At 44.7% G+C, this 22957-nt stretch overlaps 2 protein-coding genes across 3 annotated transcripts in view; one reads left to right on the plus strand and one right to left on the minus strand.

Moving 5' to 3' along the window:
• The first annotated feature begins 3615 nt into the window (after positions 1-3615).
• On the plus strand, positions 3616-11051 carry Rmp24 (ribonuclease MRP subunit p24). Its single transcript, NM_001024905.1, is given in 5 exon segments — positions 3616-3767; positions 3843-3865; positions 5731-5930; positions 8613-8815; positions 10550-11051. Coding segments are annotated over 5 exon segments (657 nt in total). The 5' UTR covers positions 3616-3690; the 3' UTR covers positions 10704-11051.
• A 4637-nt stretch (positions 11052-15688) lies between these two features.
• Positions 15689-22957, minus strand: part of Rprd1a (regulation of nuclear pre-mRNA domain containing 1A) — a 47568-nt gene continuing 40299 nt past the window's right edge. Inside the window, exons 7-8 of one of the 2 annotated variants that reach the window (XM_087592572.1) lie at positions 18894-19089; positions 15694-18605 (exon numbers count right to left, since the gene is read on the minus strand). In XM_087592572.1, coding sequence (XP_087448698.1) covers positions 18940-19089 — 150 coding nt within the window. In that variant the 3' untranslated portion in view covers positions 15694-18605; positions 18894-18939. 2 annotated transcript variants of the gene reach the window in all.

Genomic DNA, 22957 nt, shown 5'->3' on the forward strand with positions numbered 1-22957 from the left:
TAAATATAATTAAGGAGGTACGGCTGCTGCGCATAGTATTACTGAGACTTCGTGTAAACAAATTATTCACTGCGCCGCTTTGGCAAGACCCTGGGGTCCTGACGTCTAATTTTTTAACACTAATGATATTTTAGAAATTCCTCGGGGCACAGACACACAGCACCTGGCGGCCGGCCTCCAAATCCCACAGAGCTCCTCGCCTTCCCTTTCTGTCCCGCCCGGAGCAGACCTGTTGCCTGCGCGCCCCGCCGCGGTTTCTGCTGCCGGGCGGGCCGGATGCTTAAAGCTTCGGTGGTAACAGGTGGATTCCGGACCGCGCGGACTCCGACTCCGCTGCCGGGCGCTGGCGGAGGTGCCGATCCAGCCCGCTGCCTCCAGGTCTAACCTCCCACCCCGCTGCGTGTTTCCGTTCTTTGCTTCCTGTGTGCAATCTAAGTCAGTTTCTGCTCCCATCCCCTGGGTCTGGAAAGGTCCCTGGAGCCGCTCTGTTTCTCCCTTTCCGCAGCTCCTTGACCCAGGCTCTGTCACTGCTCGCCACAGTCCAGCCGACGTAATTCTTCGCGTCCATTCTAATAAAATAGCCGTTCCCCAGTCCCCGCACTGCCCGGTTTACTAGAGTGACTATTTTTACAGTTCATGCCTCAGCCTCTTGGTAGAAGGACCTTTCCAGGATCTGTGCCTTCCTGCCGGGATCCTTCTACCCTCGGACTGACCGCCCAGCCCTGGCCACTACTCGGGGCGGATGGACTGGGCACCAGGGATGCTCCGTGAAGCTGGTGCGAGCTTGCCAGGATCGCGTTCGAACCAGGATTCTCGCCTGGATCGCGCTCGGACCCCAGAGGACGCTTACCTGGTTTGCATTCGGACCCGAATTCGGGTCCCCAGGATTGCACTAGGACCCGGGCTTGAGCTTCCTTGATTGCACCTAGACTCACCTCCCGGGTCCTCCCGATCGAGAGAAGGTTTCGCTCGGCAGCAAAGAAGTCCGAGGCTGGGCGGTCAGCAAGGCGACCCAACCAAGTTATCCATCTCATTTCATTTAAGGGGAGCTGCCGAGACTCTGTACGCTGACCTAGCGGGGCCTGGGCGGTCTGAATGACTCCTCCAGGCCAGTTTACCCGCCCATAGTCCAGGGTCTCCCGGGTGCTCTCCGTTGCTTCTCTTTAGTGAGAGAATTTGCGCCGCGCGGAGATCCACACGAAATAAAACTACTTTTCCCTCTGCTGGTGACTGTCGGGAACTGCACTGCAAGTGAAGCTGAATGGTTTGCCTCTCCGCTGCCAACTCAGCTTAAGAATCTTCCCTCTACATAGGTTTTGGACCCGGCCCTTCCTTTAAGCAGTTTATTTTATTGTACCGTGTTCCGTTTTATATGTCATATTAAAACAAAGCAACTCATCTTAGGCTTTAGAGTCATTTCTCCACCTTACTTTACGTTAATTTTTTAATGTAGGAGTGTGTCACCTACGTGCTTGTCTGTGCCTTATATGCATGCCTGGTATCCAAGGAGTCCAAAAGAGGGCATCAGATCCCCTGGACCTGAAGTTACAGATGGCTGTGAATTGCTGGTCTGCAAAGCCAGTTCCAGGACTGCCGGGGCTACCCAGAGAAACCCTGTCTCGGAAAACAACAACAACAAAACAACAAACAAACAAACAAACAAAATAAAGCAAAACAAAAAATTAGTTTCCTTCTGGCATTTTTGGCCAGAGACCCAAGGACATCTCTGGAGAAGTCATATTTTTATTTTTGGGTTTTATTTTTTTCCTGACTCACAATGTGTGAGTTAACCCTCTGAGGAAATGCTGGGCCTAGTGGTGCAGAGTCATGGACTTTGTGGCTCGTTGCTGGGGAGCTTTTAACCTGAGGGCAGAGCAGTGGCAAGTAGTGGAAAGAGGAGTTAGGAGTGGGCTGGGGTCCGAGGCTGGAAGTAGACCGGGCATCTGGGCAGTTCTGTGTGGAAAATCAGGAGCGTTATTTCGGCAAATTTGCCACTTTGAAAATGAGAAACAACTCAAGCAAAGCGCTGAGGAGGCATCTGAATACACGAGTGTCTCTCAGAGGAGAGACAAGGGGCCGGTGAAGGGCTGTCTGGTGCAAAGGAAGCGTGTATTTCCCTTCTTTGCTTTATGAGTTGGTGAAACAGATCAAAGAGTCTGGAAACAGATGTAACCTGGTCGCTCACACTTATATATAATCTCAGGCTGTGGCAACAGGGTAAAATCAAGGACAGCCTGGCTTACATAGTTACTCTGAGACTATCCTGGACTACGCGGTGTGACTCGACATCAAAAAGGAATGAAAAAAAAAAGCCATTTCATCAAGATGAAGTGATATTGCTTTTATGCTCGGGGCTCATCATGAGGATTAATGAGCTAGCGATCTAAATTATGTTAAGAAAAGCGCCTGGGCGGGGTGTGGCAGCGCACAGCTTCAGTCCCAGCATTGGGGAGGTAGAGACAGGAGAATCCCTGAGTTCAAGGCTAACCTGTTTGTAGTTACAGGTCAGCCAGGGATATACAGACACACAGAGAGACTCTGTCTTGAGGAAAAGAGAAAGAGAGAGAGAGAGAGAGAGAGAGAGAGAGAGAGAGAGAGAGAGATTGATTGATTGATTCCTGGGTATAATGCTCAAATCATTTCCTATTTTATTTCAACAAGTAAAAGCCAGGGTCTGTGGTAAATAACTTGCTGTTCATCTTGAAAAAAATATCAGATGCTCTACTTTACAAAAATAATCACAAAGAATGTGTGTGTGTGCCTGGCTTGGTGAATTTGTCTTTAATACCAGCATTCAGGAAGTTGAGGCAGGCAGATCTCCGTGAGTTGGAGGCCAGCCTGGTCTATATGGCCAGTTCCAGGACAGCCATAGTTATGTAGACAGACTGCCTCAAAGAATTAAATTTGTAACGTGCATTCGTTTAAAAATGTATGTGAAATAAATTACACCGGGGTTGGAGAGATGGCTCAGTTACTAATGACACTTGGTGGCTTGGAATTTAAGAGCACTGATTGAGCCTGGTGATAACACACACCTTTAATCCCAGAACTCCAGAGACAGACGAATCTCTCCGAGCTCAGGGCAGCCTGAAACTTGCTACACAGAGAACACAAAACACTGTCTCGGAAAACAAAAACAAAACAAAGAAACAAACACCCGTTGAGTGTTCTTGCAGAGGATCCCAACACCCACATGGCAGCTCACAACTATTTGTAATTCCAGTTCCAAGGGAACTGCACGCACTGCATCCAAGTGAGTCACACATGCATAAGCAGGCAAAACACTCATCCACATCAAACCAAACTAGAAAGTAAAACATCTGGATGATAGTTAATTGATTAACCTTGATTACCCGGAAAATCTTGACCTGATGGTTAGAAGAGGAAGGAAGTCAGTGTTGCCGGTGGAGCCCTGGGCTCCGGAGCCTGTCACCATTCCGGGTACAAGAACTTAGCTCTAGATGTTGTGGCGGGGGTGGGGACAGGGACGGGAATAAGACAAGACCCAGGTCATAAGCCAGAGATGATCTCGAACTCCAGACACAATACGGAGGAGACCGGAACTCCTGTGTCGCGAATGCGTGTTTCCGGAGGGAATTTGAGGGCAGAGGCCTAGGATGGTTACACTGAGAAAGCCGACTTCCGGCGTGGCGTTCAATCGCAGCGTTTGGGCGACTGTGCTCTGGAGCAATGCGGCAGAAGTATTATATTGAAGCGGCTGCTCGGGGTCTGGTGGGAAGCTGCCCTGGCCAGGCCCGCTACCTCCTGTAAGAGGGGCGGAAGATGGGCGGGCGGGCTGGCGGCCGCGGTGCTGCGGCCTCACGCCCTTTTCTCTTTTGCAGGTGGGCCTACAGTTCGACACACGGTAGGAGAACGCCGCCTGCGGAGGCTTCGGCCCTTGTCACCCCAGTGGTCCAAAAGAGAAGGGTGATCGATTTGACTCATTGAAAAAAAAATGTCCTAGACTTCTCAGTTGCACGAAAACCCTAAATTCTTTAATATGTCTTAATCCTTAGCATTAGACACATTAACCAGTCTTTGTTTTTAAAAGTGTTCTGGTGCTTTGCCTGTTTGTTTGTCTGGGCACCAGGTGCGTGCCTGATGCCGCGGAAACCAGAAGAGGGCGACGAATCCCCTGGAACCGCACTTAAAGCCGTGGGTGCTTGGAATTAATCCTGAGTCTCTGCAAAGAGCAACAAATACTCCTTACCCCTAAGCCATCTCCCCTGCCCCTCGGTCAGCTTTTATTTTAAAATTTATTCTACGAAGTGCATAAATGTTGCCCTCATGTCTGCATCACTTGGGAGCCTGGTGACCAGAAGAGGGTGATGGAATCCCCTAGTTGTACAGACAACTGGGAGATGCTCAAACAGGGTCCTGGATATTGAACCTGGGTCCTCTGGAAGAGCAGCCAGCAATAACTGCTGAGTCATCTCTAGCCCACACGTATTTTTGTGTTTGTGTGCCCAAGCTAGTGGGTCTGGAGAGAATGTCTGGAGGGCAGAGAACAACTTTTGGGAATCGTTTGGGAAGTATTCTGGCTTCCTGTGGATGGAACTCAGGTTATCTAGCCTAGTAGAAGTGCCTTGACCCCCTGAACCAACTCAACAGCTCCACATTGGTCAGGGTTTCAGTAGTCCCTCCTGTTTCCAGGCATCTAGCTTTTACTCCTCAGTGTACTTGGTTGGTTTTCCTAATCTTCCAAGATCCAAACGTCGTGCTGTTCCAGAACTCGGTTCATAGATGACATTTTTTTCATTCAGCCTTGGGGCTGGACACAATATACGGAGACCTTCCTGTCCTCACCTCTCCTTTTTTAACAACTAGGTCTCACCTTAGTAAACAATGATCTTGTCTTTACCTTGGAGCTATTTCTTGATACCTTAACAACAACTCTCCTCCTTGGTCCACCTTGTACCAGCAAATCACAGTGGCTTTAAAATACCTCCCAAACGGACTCACTTTTTTATATCCATTGCTTGCAACCTGGTCCTAACAACTTAGTGCATCCCTGCTGGATTGCTGCCAGAGGGCACTCTGCAGTCTCTTTGGAAGCTGGAATTGCCACGGAATTCTGTGACATGCTTCCAGTTGGTTCACTCAACTCCAGCCTGGGCAGACCTGCTTGCTGTTGTGTTCGGGGCTTTTGCAGATGCCTTATCATGCCTGGAACTCTACTGTCTACTGTCTTTTCTCTCTGCAGTTCTCATTTGATGAAGCTTCCCTAGACATCCTTCTTTAAATTACAATAACTTTACCAGCCTCTGATCCCCTTCCTTAGTCCCATCCCTTGGCCCAGCATTAGCATGTGATGTTGTATGTCATCTGGTTGTCCTCTGTTCACAGTACACGAAAATGTACTGGTTGTACCGATGGTGAGGGGAAGGAGGGAAGGAGGGAAGAAGGGAGGGAGGGAGGACAGGAGGGGAAGAAAAATCCCGGCAGACTGCTCTGTGGTAAACGTACTGAAAACTAAGTATTAAATGAGCAAAGAAGTAAAGGCCCGTGGCCCGCCCGCCTCTCTACTGTTGAAGGAGTGGGTGGGGAAACCAGAGAATTCTGTAAAGTACATAACTGCCGGTTTGCTTTTATAATTTTCATATCTGAAGTTTGCTTTAAGAGACTTTCTGCTGATATCAGTATGTTTTTCTTTTTCCCCACTTATGATACCGGTTGTTTGAGGTAACAATATTCTGACTTGCAAACTGAATTTTATTTATTTATTTGTAGAGGATAACAGCACTTTTCAGGAAACATGTCCACACTGCTTCCAATTGTTGGTTCTGGATAATTCTAGAGTGCGCCTCAAACCCAAAGCCAAATTGACACCAAAGATACAGAAACTTCTTAATCGAGAAGCAAGAAATTATACACTCAGTTTTAAAGAAACAAAGCTGTTGAGAAAGTACAGAGACTCCGCAAGTGTGCTGGTAAGGCTGCAGCTCTGTCCTTCCCCTTAGGGGGAGCATCAGCGTGACCAGAACAGAGTTCTAGTCGTACATTTGGACTGTCTGAGTGCACACACCATGTTTCTGTGATAGTGGTTCACCAAGGGTATAGTTTAATTTCACCTTATTTTAAGACAGGGCTTCTCAAAGCCCTGGCTGTCTTCGAACTTGCTTTGTAGACCAGGCTGGTCTTGAAATCAGGGTCAGCCTGCCTCTGCCTCCCTGGTGCTGGGATTAAACATGTGCATTATCCCACTGGCTAATTCTGATAATTTCCACCAAAACCAAGGATTGAGGCTCTCACCTCACTGTTAGTTTTGAGAATTCCTTGTTTAGCAGTGGAACTCACAAGCTGAGTCACCACTCCATCGTTTCCTCAGTAACAGATACTTTCCTCCACACCAGCCTTGTGTGTGAGGCCCCAGGGTCAACATGTAGGACCTGTCCACCCAGCAAGTGTTTAGTGTATAAAATGGAATAAAAAAACAATTCCCAGGGGTTGGGGATTTAGCTCAGTGGTAGAGCGCTTGCCTAGGAAGCGCAAGGCCCTGGGTTCGGTCCCCAGCTCTGAAAAAAAGAACCAAAAAAAAAAAAAAAAACAATTCCCAAAGGTTTACTAAATGGAAACCTATATCAAATATATTTTCTATCCTGTATGCTCTTTGTATGCCTACTCAAGTGCATGCAGGCATTGAGATAGGGTCTTGCTATACCCCAGACTGGCCTTAAACCCACCAGGTAGCTTAGGCTACCTCAGCCTATGAGCTTCCTGCCACAGGAACTTACTAGAAAACAGTGCAATATATTGGAAATATATTTCCAACCGTGGGAAGATTTACAGTGTTCTGACGGTTTACTTTGCTGAAGTTTATTTTACTCTACTGTATTTTAGTTAGAGATTACCTGAAAGAAAGGTTCATGGGGGATGTTTTACTGACATTTTTTTTTAACATTTATTTATTTATTATGTATACATCATACAGCTTTCTGTCTGCATGTATGCCTGCAGGCCAGAAGAGGGCACCAGACCTGATTATAGATGGTTGTAAGCCACCATGTGGTTGCTGGGAATTGAACTCAGGACCTCTGGAAGAGCAGTCAGTGCTCTTAACCTCTGAGCCGTCTCTCCAGCCCTGTTTTACTGACTTACCCTCATCTGTACATAGCCTTTTTCCAAAACCTGTAAGGCAGCAGGCCTTCATCTCTGCAGAGTGCTGTAGTTACTTTTCTGTTGCTATGATCAGACACCCTGACTAAAGCATCTTATAAAACAAAGTGTTTAATTAATTAGGCTTACTGCTTCACAGGGCCAGAGTCTATGTTGGCCAAGTGAAGGAAGGCACAGCTGAGGGCTCATGTTTTGATCCACAACCTTGAGGCAGAGAAAGAGACACTGGAAGTCACCTTCTTCTGAAACCTCAAAGCCTGCCCCCAGTTACACACCTCCTCCAACCTCCTAATCTTTCCCAAACAGGTATACTAACTGGGGACCAGGTGTTCAAGCCTGTGAGCCTAAGTGGGCTATTCTCATTCAAATCGCCACACAGCTCTTTATTTGAATTTTTGTTTGTTTGAAATCTGAGTGCCTCTCACCTCACTAGCTTACATGGTGCTGAGACATAGGCTATGTAGAAAGGCATTTAGGTGAGGAGTGAACCTCGTCTTACCACTGTATCCTACTGGGGCCGCAGAGATGGCTCAGCAGCTTAAAGCACTTGCTGCCTGCTCGGTCCCCAGCAGCCACTGGCATAACCAGCACACCTTCTGCACCTTACTGGCCTCTTCAAGGGGACCAGTCTTGTATATGGTGGATATACTTTCATGCAAGCAATCACACACATAAAGTAAAAATAAATATTGATGGAAACGGAAGGATTTTATTAGACTAGCATTAGAGTCACTATGGATTCAAAGTGATCATGTCATGATCAGCCATGTTTCATTGGGAAAAGAACTAAAGTTCACCAGTTAGAAAATAATCAAATCTCTTCTGCTGTTACAAAGAGCATCCAGATGTTAGTGAATGCCCTCCTATCCCTAGTTCCTTCTCAAATCAGTTTCATAATGAGCATTATCTTTTTAAAATTATTTTATTTTTGAGATTACAATGTAATTGCACCATTTCCCCCTCCATTTCCTCCCTCCAGGCCTCCCATATACCTCTCATTCCTCTTTCAAATTCATGGCTTCTTTTTTCTTTGTTTGCTTACATGAGTGTATGTGTGTGTGTGTATATACATATATATACACATATATATCCTAACTATAACCTGCTCCATCTGTATATTACAATGTATGTTTTCAGGGCTAGCTGTTTAGCATTGGATAGCCAATTGGTGTGCTCTCCCTGGGGAAAACTATTTCCCCTGCTTTCCACATTCCTTAGTTACCTATAGTTCTTTCTATAGGATTAGGGTCTCCTCCACTCCCAACTCTATTGTCTTTTTAAAGTATTTAAATACGAATGTGTAGCCAGTACCTTCCTGTTGGCAGTTTTAATTATTTTTAATTAGTCTTATCTGATTCCTCCTGGTACATTGCAAGCTCCCAGAGGATAGTCTCCGTGCTAACTTGTCTCTGTCATGCTCACATAGGAATTGAGGAAAACAGTTTATTGGGTTACATACCAGAGAACTCATGGGACCAACTTCTTTTTTGTGGTAGCTGATTACCTGCAGAACATGCAACAGAACGGTGAGACACCACGGTAAGAGTAGAAGCTTCCTGTCGGCACTGAGGAGCAGCCGTGCTGCCAGTGCTGCAAGCAAAGCCAGCCCCAAGACGCCAAAGAGAGCGGCTGCAGGCTCTACAAACATCAGTCAGAGTGTGCATGGCTCCAAAGGCAGGAGCCCCTCCTCGACCGTCAGGTACTTTGTTAGCTGTGCTGAAACATGAACTGTGTGCTTCCTGTGCACTCCCGAGTACGCCATGGATTACAGGTCGTGGCTCATTTTCCTCCCATGCCCCTGGGGTGTCTAACAGTTCCAATCCTCATCTTGTGCATCAGTGCATATGGCTCCCATGCAGTCTCCCAGCACCTGATGTACATCCACAGCCAACTTCCAAGTCTTCCCTTCCTCCTGTTTCTTTTTTTTTTAAAGTCTTTATGTGAGTGCACTGTAGCTGTCCACAGGTGCACCAGAAGAGGGCATCAGATCCTATGACAGATGGTTGTGAGCCACCATGTGGTTGCTGGGATTTGAACTCAGGACCTCTGGAAGAGCAGTCAGTGCTCTTAACTGTTGAGCCATCCCTCCAACTCCCTTCCTCCTGCTTCTTAACTCTGAACAAACTGTCCTTTTATCCACCCTTACCTAAAATGGCAGAGGGATTGGCAGCTTCTGCACTGTAGTTGTCAGTTTCTCTTTGCTGCTGCTGCTGTCCTGGGCCAGGTAACCTTCTGTTTGGCCTAGAGCAGAGCTTCCCTCACGCTGACCTGGCTGAAGCCCATCTCGGCCAGCGTCTTTAACCCCAACTCCATGGCCTTGGGTAAATATGTGACCATGGCTTCCCAGCCCCGCCCCTGCCTGTCTGTTGTGTTGCCTCAATTTACCCTGTGTTGTCTGAAGCCCTCACAGTGTTTCCAAAGGGTTTTACTCTTTTGCCTGTTACAAATTCTTGTTGAAATCTAGATGAATAAATATTTGCCAGAGGCTCCAAGTTTACATTTTAGAAATCCTCACTATTATTATGATCGTCATGAGTTTGAGTGCAGTCCACGGCTACTGTGTGAAGAATTTATTTTTATTATAAATTATTTTAATATTTTATTATAAAAGAAACTGAATATGGTCAGTGTCCTGAACATAAACAACAAAAATCTAGCCAGGACAGGATTATTTGTTTAATGATTGAAATTTTATATTGAGCTTGAAGTTTATGATATTGGGTTAAAATGTCTAATCCAGTTTTCTGTATATAACTGATTTTAGTCAATATTTGATATAAATTTTCACTTTTTGTGTAAATGTGGATAAAAGAAAATTTTTGTGTATTTAAAGCAATTTAGTTGCATTTAGGGGTCCTGAGGAAAGGTTCAGTTGGTGATCCTTGCTGTGTAGACACAACTGAGTTGAGATCCCCAGCACCCACATGCAAACTCATACTAGATGGTGAATGGCTGATTATTCTGTGGATGTTTGTGGAGTGTGTCCTATGCACCTGGCAGAATCCAAAAACACCAGTAGCCTAGTGCCTGTCCTGTGGCACTGCCACCCTAGTGGGGAAGACATGGAGGGGGAACAGTGCCCCCTCAGGGCCTTTCACTTTAGAGGAATGCAGTCTTCAGTTATAAGAGTTGTCATGAATGCTGATGTCAGGTGTAAATTCAGCCTGATAACGTTTTACCTCTAGTTTATCTTTCAGGTATTTGGGTGATTCTAGAACCACCCAGTGTGCCTCCTAAATGGTGCCAGAATTGGATATTCCATGAGGCTTTTGTTGTCGTTAGTGGAAATTACTATGAGGACAGCCAGTGTCCACAAACGGAGCCATAATGCAGTGTGGTGTACAAAGCACAAGATGTTGGGCACAGTGCTTCTTAGCAGGAGGAACATTTTGTCCTTTGACAGTGATTGACAGTAGTCTTTTTCTCCTTTCAGAACACCTACATCTGGACAGTCAACACCCATTTGCTCCTCAAGGAATGGGAGCAAAAGAAAGAAACACTTCTCTCAACTAAAAGCACTGCTAAGTCAGAGTGCATCTGACAAGAACCCAACGCTAGACTTCAGGCACTTCTTATCTTCTCTGTGAAGAGAATGGCCTCTGAAAGAAGGAACTGTCTAGTGCAGCTTCTGAAATGGAAGTTAACAGCTTTTGTCCTCTGTGAGAAGCAAGCTGTTCTCGCCATCCTTCGGTGCTTAGGGGAAACGCCTCATTAAATTGAGCAACTTGTGCCTCCCTGGGTGAATGCGAAGATCAAAAAGTAAATGAGCACAGGTGGAGGTGCTGCTGCTGCTGCCAGGCCTACAGCCTGTATTTCATCTCCAGGACCGGACCAATGGAGCAGAAAGAATCCTGTTCTACAGGTTGTGCTCTGAGCTCCACACGAGTGCCCCTCACAGAAGATGAATAAATGTAATAAAGGGTTTTATAAACTAAGACAGTTTTTATGATAAAAGGTATAACGGGCACTGAATGGTGGTATTTATTTTAGTTTTTGCAGTTTTATTACCATTTCTTTCAGAAGGAAACAAGGTTTCTCCCATGTGTCAATAACCATTGCTAATATAGAAAAATCAAATGTATTTCCTCAGCCATATGCATAATGATATTAGTAAACTCTGAAAGCTAAAGTAAATACCTGCCCCCTCCATGCCTGTTCTAGAGATTAAGCTCGGGGCCTTGCGTGCTGAGCGAGCGCTGTACAAACCAAGGCTAACAAGCGTAGGCACTGCAGCAGCAGCCAGGCCAGGCCTGCCTTGTGTGTCTGCAAAGTCCACCCTGTTACTACTGAGCCTCTCCTGACTTAGATCTGAAAAGGGATTGTGCAGTGTGTTTTAGGCAGCGCATGTCTCTGTACTGGTCATTAGAGATTGCTTGGCACTGCCCTGAAATCGTGAGCAATCCATCACACCTTTCTCCCAGACTGACAATAAACACGTTAGTTCTGTTCAGCTGCACTGAGTGGATGGGACTGCCACAAGAGCTGCGTTTATCTGTGCGAAGCACGACCCCTGGTCCTTCTAAGGGGAGTATGATAAAAGTGCGTCACTGGGGAGTCCTTCAATGCACTGTTTTCTTGTCTTTAAAGAACTGGGGTAAAAAAAAAATTGAGTATTATGTTGGATCTTTGTGATAATGATAGGATGTCTTAGGAAGATGTAAAACTTCTGCAAATAGTTACTGAAGAAATGGGGTTTTCCTTTTGCGAATGAAAGTGCACTTGGACAGCTTCAGAGATCATAAAAAAAATGAAGGACAACTTCATTTGGCAACATACAGAAAGCTTCATTTTTAAAAATTTCCCCTTTTAAAAGCAAGATCGTATCTCTAGTGCCGTGTTGTCTGAGGAATAAAGATGAAGACCAAGCCACGAGACCCCACAGGGTCATTCACAGCCACTGGTATCTGGTAGGGCCGAGAGCTTTACTAGCGCAGGGACTAGAACTGCAGGCCTGCTGTGCTGGTGTATTTGAAAAGGTGATTATTTCACTGACTGTTGAGATGCTAAAAATACTGCAGAGGGCTGGAAGGGTGACAAATAAAAGCACTTGCCGCTAGTCCTCAGGACTGAGTAATTCCTCCGATGCACACGGTGGAAGGAGAGGAACAACTGCAAGCCCATCCCTTGACCTCCACACATCAACCTTAGTGTGCACAAGCACGTGAGGCCTGGAGAGCACTGCTGCTCTCGCAGAAGACTCAGTTTTGCCAGCACCTACATGGTGACTCACAACCATCTGGGACTCTAGGCCCAGATCAGATCCCTGCCCTCTTCTGACCTCCCTGGGCTTCAGGCACACATGTAATGCACATACATACAAGCAGGCAAAACACTAATAAATACACCTAGAAAGGTCATAGTGAAAATACTTTCCCTCAATTGTGAACATTTCCTTTAAATACTGTTACTTAAATAAATAGTATGCTTTGAAGTGTGTACTGTTAAAAATGTTACAACTCCAGCACCACACCATATTACGAACAGTGCTGCTAAGGGAACCTGTAGGAAAATGCACGTTAATGAACCAGTAAGCTCAGTCACTGGAATTCAGCTTCCGATAGGCTCACAATTGGAAGATCCAGATCTACCAGGAAAGGCAAGTTTTATGCTACTGATTTAAAATTTACTACAGCTATAATTGTTCTGTCCCATTAATGGGCATAAAAAGAAGCACAGAGGCAGGGGCTGACAACAACTTCCTTAGTGCTTGTAAAGGCACTCAGACCAGCAGCTCAGTGAAAAAGCATCAGTGACATTTGCTGCCAACAACATTCTCTGAACACCCATGACCAGTAGCCTGGGATGGGTCATGAAGCTCACCTGAGGCCCTACAATGCTCAATAACAGCTCAAAAACAAGACAGTGATAACTAAGGCTCAAAATTGGAACCACAATCAAACAGGTTCCCCCTATTTATGGCAGTATAGTGCATATAGTGAAATTATACACCATAAATAGCATTTCAAGTGGTCTAATAGTTTGGTCCCAACATTCAGGAAGAATGAGTTCAAGGCCAGCCTGCACTGTATAGTGAGGCACCATGCCAACAAGCACTAGAAGACAACTCATGACAGTACTATTTGGGAAAAGCCATATATTAATGTATGATGATCCCCCACCCCAACTTGTACTTCCAAATAAGTAAGATAACATTTTATTAGCTGAGCAAAGAAATGGAATATACCTTGGTGGTAGTGGGCAGTTCTCATGGGCAAGGTACTGGGTTCCATCACCAACAGCATATACACGCAGAGACTGAATTAACTGAATATAAGTATTTCTAGATATGTTTGAATTAGCCAAAATTCCAGTTTTGTATTTTTTTTTTTTTGGTTCTTTTTTTCGGAGCTGGGGACCGAACCCAGGGCCTTGCGCTTCCTAGGTAAGCGCTCTACCACTGAGCTAAATCCCCAGCCCCCAGTTTTGTATTTTTCCACGAAGAACAGAATTCAAATGTAATTCTAAAATGTGTTACATATCTAACTTTATAAGTTATGCACTTGGATCATGTTGGATGCTTAGCACAATTAAGACGTGTACTGCTCTTGTAGAGGACCCAATAATTTACACTCCACCTCTGACATGTGACTTACAGGTATACATACACAGACAAGCATGCACAATAAATATTAAAGACAAAATGTTCATTTAAAAAGCAATCTTTAAAAATCTTAAATTACCTAGAGGATTTGTTTAAGAGGTGTATGTCCCTAACTTTGGATATTGTGACTAAATCTGGGCCCAATAATCTGCACTAAGAACATTGCTGTTCCTGGCCAAAGCTAATGGCTGTGATCTAATGCACTTAGGAAAATGCAGCTTCAAAAATTATACTATTCCGTCCCCACTAGCTTTTACACATTTGAAGACACACACAGCTGAGTAGTGACCTCTGTGTCCCAGAAGATGCCCCATCAAACATCACCTGAAAACACCCATCTACTGCTGTGCTGATTCAAGAAAAAAATTAAAAGTACCTTTTCAACTTGACTAACTTGGGAGGGAGTAAAGCAATGTGGACAGTGGCTGTTAAAGTGGGAACAGGAAAGAGATGAGCAGAGCAAGCCCATCAATTAATATCAGAACAGAGAAGGTGGAAGAGGAAGAGTAAAGAAAAGAGAGACTCAATAAAGACAAACAAGGTGAAGTGAGCTAAAGTGAGAATGAAGAAGAGATTAGAAAATGTGACCCGTCCAAATCAATACCAGCACGGAGCAGGCTCAGGAAGAGACACTCAATCCAGCCTGTGTTCTTTGAGAAAGCAAACAAACAAACAAAAAGTCAAACAAACAGAACAAAGCCCCAATGGGTACAAGAGTGAGGCAGGCAAAGCTGGCTCACTGAACTCAACTTAGGTATAAAGGAGGGGAGGTCAATGTGAAGGAGAGACCTGGGAAGGTGCAGAGCCGGTGTGCAAACCCTTGGGGGTCCCTCACATGTCTTGGGCAGGCTCTGGCTACAGGCCAGCGTATGAAACCCACTCTCTAGAGTAATGTGAACAGGAAACATGAGTCCAGACCAAGTGGACAGATGTCATCTAGGAATGGGAGGAACTCGGCCCCAGCCAGAGGACTGTTGTCTCCCGAACTTTCCAGACTGCAAGAATCAGAACATTCGGATGCATTTGATTAGTCCTTTTTCAGTAAGCCTCAACTAAGCCCCTTCACTCCGTGTGTGTGTGTGTGTGTGTGTGTGTGTGTGTGTGTGTGCGCGCGCGTGTGTTACATCGCAGGTCTAACCAGGGCCTTATGCTTATGTACAAGTGTTCTACGACTGCACTACATTCCCAGGTGCAGCTGAGTCTTAAACAAGCTCTAGCTGACACTGCCCTACGAATCCCAGATTTCTGGTATCTCCCAATTATATTAAATCCAAAGCGTAGGACTAGGGTGTTGGTTAGTTAGCTGGACAGCACACACCTAGCATATGGGAACCGATTTTGAACCCTAGCACAATAAAAATTAACTTGGGTTGTCACAAGGAAGCTTCAGGTATCACCCAAATCTGTGAGAAAGGAACCAACTATGTAATGAACTGTAAAACCTGTACTTCATTATTACCCATAATTGCTTAACTATTTGAGCATTTGTGTGTATGCAAGGTACATGTGCCCAGGTAGAGGTAGAAAAGGATGCTGGCTTTCTTCCTCTGTTGCTTTCCCCGTTGTCTTGAGACAAGGGATCCTCTGAAGCTGAAGCTACTTTAGCTATCATCGCAGCTGGCCAGGGCGTCCTGCAATGTGGCTGCCCCCACCCCCTAGGGCTTGCAGCTATGCTCAGCTTTTATGCAGGTGCTGGGGAATCAAACTCAAGGCCTCATGTTATACAGCACAGGCTCTTACCCACTGATCTATTGCCCCAGGCCCTACTTAAATATTTGAGAAAAGAATCAAGTTGGGTGCTCAGCCATCTGAAGTTTAATAAATACCCCTGATGATTCTGATAGTCCTACAAGCCTGAACCATGGCCAAGTGAAAGCCCTGTCCTGTACTTTCTGTTTCACTCCCTCCCATTAGTCTACAACCTTCCTGTCCTTTACCAATGAATTGGATTCATAAAATAGCACACACAAAAACTCTTCAAAAAGAACACAAAACTTTATTAAGATCTTACACTGTCATCAGATACAGCCAAAGAAAAGGGTTTATAAAAGACGGAGAATCCCCTTCTCATGTGCTCCTGCCATCTGAGACTCGATGGCAACGAATGCTGTGTATAAACAACTCCATTGAGTAACCCAGTGTTCCCTTTCTGTACAGAGAAGAACTGAATTCACACTGTTAAAAGCCTTTTCTGGCACAACTGAGAAGCAGGGCTCATCTTTAGGAGTAACTCCTAACAGCTAGTAAAGCAATGTGGGACTTTACGTTACTTCACATCCTGTCCATTTCAGAGTGGGAATTCAGGAAGGCCCTCCTACCTTCCCAGTCACTGTCCTCTCCAGACTTCTCAGACCGTACGTGAGCCACACACCATGAAGCTACTCATGACAGTGGCAGCAGACAACATTCTCTGAACTGACAATCATGATGGCTGGATCATCCTAGACTTTGTTGATGCTAAAGGATTTCTTAGAGAAAACCCTGATTCAGAATGCTGTGAGCAGCTGTCACAACAGCTAGGTGGGGTGGCTTTCCTCAGGGAAGGCTGGCTATAGAGCACAGCTCATTTCCAGGCTCCCAGCTCCCCATATAGTTCATTTACTTACTGTAGTGTTGTAGGAGCAGAGGGAGCACCGGGGAATCTGCTCACATTGCCACTCCGACAGCTCTCTGCACTGTTTGTGGAGAAAAGAGGAATGGTGTCCAATCACAGCACAGGACCTTGCTACAATGAGACACGCTTTCCCTTGAGGGCCAGGCCAGGTTGCTCTCATACTTGTAATTTACCTCAGGTACACGGTAGAGAAACTGTGCATGATTTAGAGTTTGGTATTTTATACCCCTCACCTAAGCCCATTCTTATTTCTTTTTCTTAATGCAGGGTCTCACCATGTAATTAATGGCATGGGTCTCACTCTACAGAACAGACTGGCCTTAAACTCACAGGGATCTTCCTACCTCTGCCCCCCAAGTACAGAGATTAAAGGCATGCACCACCACGCCCAGTTTAAGCCCATTAAGTTCATCTTCCTTTTAGAAAGGAAGGCAATCTCCTGAGGCTGAGAACCTGACTTCTAGAACAGACTGTACAGTTTGTATTCAGGTAGCGAGCTAACCAACAACTTGAAGTTTGGGGGATTCGGGTTTTGAGTACTAGCATTTATCACAGATCTCATCACGCTCTTTAAAAAAATAATACATTTATCATAAATATTTAGATCAGATAGTGGCATCAAAAGAGTATCTAAGTCTGTCTTCATGGTGAAAATATTCAGGAAACTTCTAAAAGATTTTATATCTTCCCAAGAGTATACCATTTATAAATTAGTTTTAAATGGAAAAGTATCTATTTTTAGATGGATAAATCACTGTGTCAGCAAATCATAAATAAGTTCAAGATACTGAAAATAAGTTAACACACAAAGCTTTTGCTTTCAAAGACATCAACAACAAAAACTAACTTACTTGGCATACTTTCAAAACAGGCATAGTCAGGGTGCGTCATGTGCAGCATCCGTGCACCCTCCTGCTGAGTCCTTTCTTCCACCCCTACCCCTAGGAAAGGACAGCAGCACTGGCAGACACCCCAGCATGAGGAGGACCTTGCTGCTGCACACAGACCCCTTACTGTGACAGACAAATGCTGCTCAGGACGTGCTTGAGCCACTCGTTGCCCACGTTATGAGTGTATCCGTGGTCAGGTGGTTTTGGCTCCCCGTTGAGCTTCAGCAGTGTGCACAGAGAACAGCTCTAAGTTCTGTGAGGAAATGTGTCCTAACTCCCAAATGTTGTCTAAATCCTTGGAAGACAGGACATGCAGGGGATGGGTGATGTTATACATGTAACTCTGTTTGAAGAGAGGTCAGTGTTTAAAGCACTGTTCCCAAATCTACTGTCATTTCTTCACATGTAAATTCACTTCAACTATAACCTCGAATACTGAGAAAGAAAGAGTGAAGCCGTTCAGAATAGTGAGTATAATTGGCCTGTGAAATTTAAAAAGTGTTCTATTAACTATTTACTTTGACTCCGATTACATGAGAAATGCAAAGCAATAAAGGAGAAAAATATCCCCCTTCTGTCGTTATGAAACACAAACCTGCAGGCTCACAATGTAACTTAGAAGAAAGCTGGAGAGGAGCATGCAACTGCTCTCCCACACCAGGTTCAAGTAAAGGTACAGGTACATTTGCTGTGTATTTACATCTGTAAACATACAAATATAAAACTCACTACATCTACCCTGTAGTACAGCATTGCGTAATTCCAAAATATACAGTCATTCAAAACCTTACGGAAATAAAGTGTTCCGGGCAACTTAATTGGACATTATGGATACTGAGTTGTTGAGCTAATCAAGCTAAGAGCTATTGTTTACATTACATCACAGGGATTAAGCATGTCGCCATCCGATGCGTCCTTTCTTTCCTCCCCACGGCTGGTGTTTTGTTAAAGGGATCTGATGTAAAGAAAACTGACCTGACAGAAGCAGTCAGCTGTAGGCCTGGAGTTGTCCTCTTGGTAGGATGTCAGAACTTGCAACATTCTCAAAGCATTAACTGCACTTAGTTCTAAATAGTGTGATCAAGGGACTCTATTTAACAGGCCTCTTATTCTGGGATGGCATTTGGGATGGAACTACTATAGTGCTATCGGGGAAACATTCTCTAGGCTTTAATTTGACCCTGCACATGGCATCCATGTCTAGCGTTAAAACTCAAAAGGCATGAGGACACACAGAACCAGTATTTGGTGGCAAGAGTAAAGGTGAAGTTCAAACACTTAAGTCTCTTCTATAATCAAGTCCTAACGATCCCAAAAACAGTCTCACATCAGCTCCTGATCAGTTCTTCTCATTAGGAATTAGAGAGTGTACAGTGATTAGATACTGAAAAAAAATAAAGAAAAATAATTGAAAATACATGAAGAAAGAGAAACATGGAATTTTTCACAAGGCCTTGGATCAAAAAAAATTTACAAAAGATATTTTGAAAATAATCATTAAGTTCATTAATACACAGAAATCACTTGGTTTTAACTAAGTCGTGTTAACTCACCAATAAAATAGTAAAACAAACCAACATTTTAGACATTTTATACTGCCTTGTCATTTCTTGTGTTAGTACCATTCTCTCAACAATGTACAAAAATAACTCTACAGGACTATTCACCTAACCTGTCTCCATGTCTGGCAAAGTCCTGGCCCTGGAGGAGACTGGCCATCAGTCTTCACTGTAGATGTCCCCAGCAAAGGGCAGGTGCATGTGACTGCCAGTGACATTGGGCAAACGAGATAAATCTGGCAGGCTCTGGATCCGGGCTCTGAGTTCTTTTCGTACCAAGGAAACTCGGGCTAACTTGCGCTTGTATTCCTGCAACAACAAACCATTCGTGTTAGCTTTCTAGCTCTCTGCTGATTCTCTGCAGACAATTTGTATTATTTAGTCAATGCCAAAAAGATGATCGTTCCACCGTGAGTTTAGTCAAATGGGCTACAGAGGCAGTAGAGGGGTGAATAAAGGTGCATGATGTCCATGCAGCAAAGTGTCACAATGAAATCATTAGCGTCTACTTCCTTAAACTGACGCTGAAGTCTCTAAGTGTTCTGACTGCTAGCAACACACCGTTGCGACATTGTCAGTGACTGGGACTTTGTCTCTACTACAAGCCAGCGGCTTCATAATACATTGTAACTTCATTGGTGGTAGGTTTAAAACAGTTACACTGGCCTTGGATTCCGTATGAAGCTGAAGATGTCCTTGTAATTCTGATCCTGTTGCCTAAACCTCCCCACTAGGATTGAGAGCAATGAATCACCACACTCAGGTTATGTGGTGCTGGAGAGGAATGTGGGGTGCTGTGTACTCTAGGCAAGCACTCTACCACTGAACCTAGGGGTTGCGGTCAACCCCTAGAGTCCTTTATTACTATCTATATTACTGCCTTAAAATTAATATCATGACTACCCCCCCACTATTATTAATAATATATACATTTTGAAATTCTGATAGCCTATCTTCAATGCCACTTGCAACATTTACAAATAGTATGCATTTTCTTTTATGTATTAACTTCAAATGGGGAACACAGATCACCAGACTGGCACCAAAAGCAGAAAAAAGAATTTTAAAAGGCTGGCAACCCATAATTCAAGGAATAAAAGACAATAAAGTGAGTTCGGGTGATCCTTGGTTTAGCAGGACGAGCCCATTGTCTGTAGAAATTTCTCACCCTAAATGACTCCTCACAATCCCCAGGCAAATCCTCCCCAGGAGAGCTTGTGGAAGTTCTTATACTCTTAGCTTATAGAGATGAGGCCTGAGGGGGAACAAAAGTAGATATCCAGAACCCTTCTTCTGTGTACCCCAGTGTTGGCTGTATACCTGAATTTCCTTAGTGATTTCTAAGGAGAACATACCCCCCCTTTTCTTGTTTGCTTGCTTGCTTGTTTTGTTTTTAAGAGAACTACTGGCCCCACTACATATTAGTATCTGAGAACATCCAGAAAAGGGTCCAAAACATATGCATTTTATGCCTCCCAAATGATGCTACCACACAACCAGATTTGGCACTCACTTCCCTATCAACCAGAGTGTAGTCTTAGTACTTATTTCTAAGCCTCCTCTTTAAAATCACAATTGCCCTGGCAGGGCAGAGGATCTGTCAGACGAGTACGACCCACAGCTCTAAGCTGCATTAGCTACAAAGCACACTGATAGCCACAAACCTGAGAGGTTTCAGTGTCCTTGCTTTCCCACCAATTCTGATGACAAGGTGCACTAGCAATGCTCCAAAGACTACAACCTTGAGGACTGACTCCCTTTTGCTTGCCAGGACAGTCTTAGCATGACAATGGTGCACCCCCATGGCAGCTCGAGTGGTTTACAAACATTTAGAAGCAGAGGAGGAGGTCTCTTTAGGTTAACTACACACTTCTAAAGAGCAGGAAGAAGAAGGACGACCTCAGTGAAAAGAATGCTTGTCTAGCATGTGGAAGCCCTAGGTTCACTCTTCAGCAGCAGGTAAACTGTATGTGAGGGAGGGAGATGTACTACAATCAATTAGAGCACCCTGCTATTCCTGACATTATCTCACCATGTAGGCTAGACCCCAACCCCAAGGGCGATGTTAACGGAAGAGAAAAACAACTTCAATTCTTTTCCATCCTATCCTGTTGTGTTTAACTGGTAGCTAGTTTTAAATACTGATGCACAGCCAGGAGTCATGGCACCTTTAGTCCTAGCACCCAGGAAGTGGTAGCAGACGGATCTCTGTGAATTCAAGACCAATCTGGTGTGCCCTCCAGTTCTAGGCCAGCCAGAGCTACAAATACACACACACATGCACACATACATAGTAAGGTGTAAGATAACACTATAGACTACGTGCCTGAAATCGGATCTGTGTGTGAAGTCAAAGTAAGAACTGAACAGAAGCAAAAAAAACTGGCATTTTTGTATTTGACATTCTGGGGTTTTACAGCCCCGAGTATTTTTTAAAAATATTTTTATTCAAAACTGAAAATTACCTACTAGAATAACCAACTTGTTTCTTTTCTGTGTGTCCCATTAAATTACTCTGCAACCTTAGTACTACAAACTGTTCTCTGACCTCCACATGTGCAACCTGGCACACAAATACACACATGCACAAAATACATTTAGTTTTGAAAGGATACAGGCTTTTTTCAGAAGCCTAGACAGCTTCCTCATAACATTCTCCCTAATCTAAATCACTATCTGTCAAGCTTTGGCTGGGTCATCCTTTATGACTTTATCAAAAACCAAGCATACCACTCCCACATATCTAAGCCAACTCACTAAAAAACTCCCACTGTAAGAAATAAAACTATGAAACCATATGTGTGCTAATTTGGGCTTCAACCCACATAGTAAGAATGGAACCGACAGGTTCTGGGGAAGCCTAAAGCATGGGACCACTCCTAACCTTGGTCTAAGTCCCCACCCAGCTGCTCCCTCACAAAGGCCCACATTTCCAACCCCGCCCTCTCATCTCCACTCTACTTCCCAGTATCATCCCACAGAAGCAGTCAAGCTTCATTCAAACACAAGTGCACTGGTTTAACCCACACCCTCCATTCTTAAAATGTTTAGCCCTAAGTCAGGCATGGTGGTGCCCACCTTTAATCCCAACACAGAGGCAGAGGCAGTTGGAACATGGAGCTTGAAGTCAGCCTGGTCTACATAGACAGAGTTCCAGGTTAGGCAAGGATACTTAGAGACCCTATCTCAAACAAAGGGTTGGGGGCTGGAAGCTGGCTTAGCTCTTAAAGGCTTGGCCCAAAGGAAAACAAACAAAAACCCCAAACCCATAAAAACATACCATTGTTACAGAGCTGTTTCTGTCTAGAACCTTTCTGACCACTCTTCCTCCTTCCGCTTACGCACTAAAATGCATGTCTTAACCAGAAGGAGGCTTCACCTTGCCATGCTTCAACACTGCGTTAAGGCCCAGGTTTAAAGATTTATTTTTATTTATTATATATATAAGTACACTGTAGCTGTCTTCAGATACACCAGAAGAGGGCATCGGATCTCCTTACAGATGGTTGTGAGCCACCATGTGGTTGCTGGGAATTGAACTCATGACCTCTGGAAGAGCAGTCGGGTGCTCTTAACTGCTGAGCCATCTCTCCAGCCCAAGGCCCAGGTTTAAATCTGAGGTAAAACACTTTTTATCATGTTGAAGTCCTGGGCTCAAGCCTAGCACCAAAGGTAGTGGGGGTGTTGAACCAGTCCCTTAGAGGATGTGATCAGCCCTGTATGCACTGCCAAGTTAAGTCAAGACTTCAAACTGGAGTTTTTCTCTGTAGCCAATCCTTATGTATAGATGACTTCATAAATGCTCTTGACCAAACATGGCCACCAACACTGCCTGCTCCTACCTCAGCAGACCTCTGTGCTGTGCTCACTTCTCAAAGCTCGTTCTAACCTCAAGTACTACAGGATTGTTTCCAAATTTCCTACTTGTACTGGGGAGGACACAGTTTTGTATGGTAACATGCAGAGCTGACTACTAAGATCAAGTCAGGACACAGATAAACTCTGCTTCGGCAATCTCCTACCTCCATGCCCTTGAGCAAGGATTAAAAGAAGGGCAGTTTTACAGATCTGTAATGCTAAAACTGTGATTGCCATTCTGGGATAGCATCGGAATAGCTCAAAACAAGCAGCTACAGCAGCAGCTCTCAACCTTCCTAATTCCTAATGCCTGGGCCCT

The sequence above is a fragment of the Rattus norvegicus genome, chromosome 18 (assembly GCF_021556685.1).
Source record: "Rattus norvegicus strain SHRSP/BbbUtx chromosome 18, alternate assembly SHRSP_T2T, whole genome shotgun sequence".
NCBI classification, from domain to species: Eukaryota; Metazoa; Chordata; class Mammalia; order Rodentia; family Muridae; genus Rattus; species Rattus norvegicus.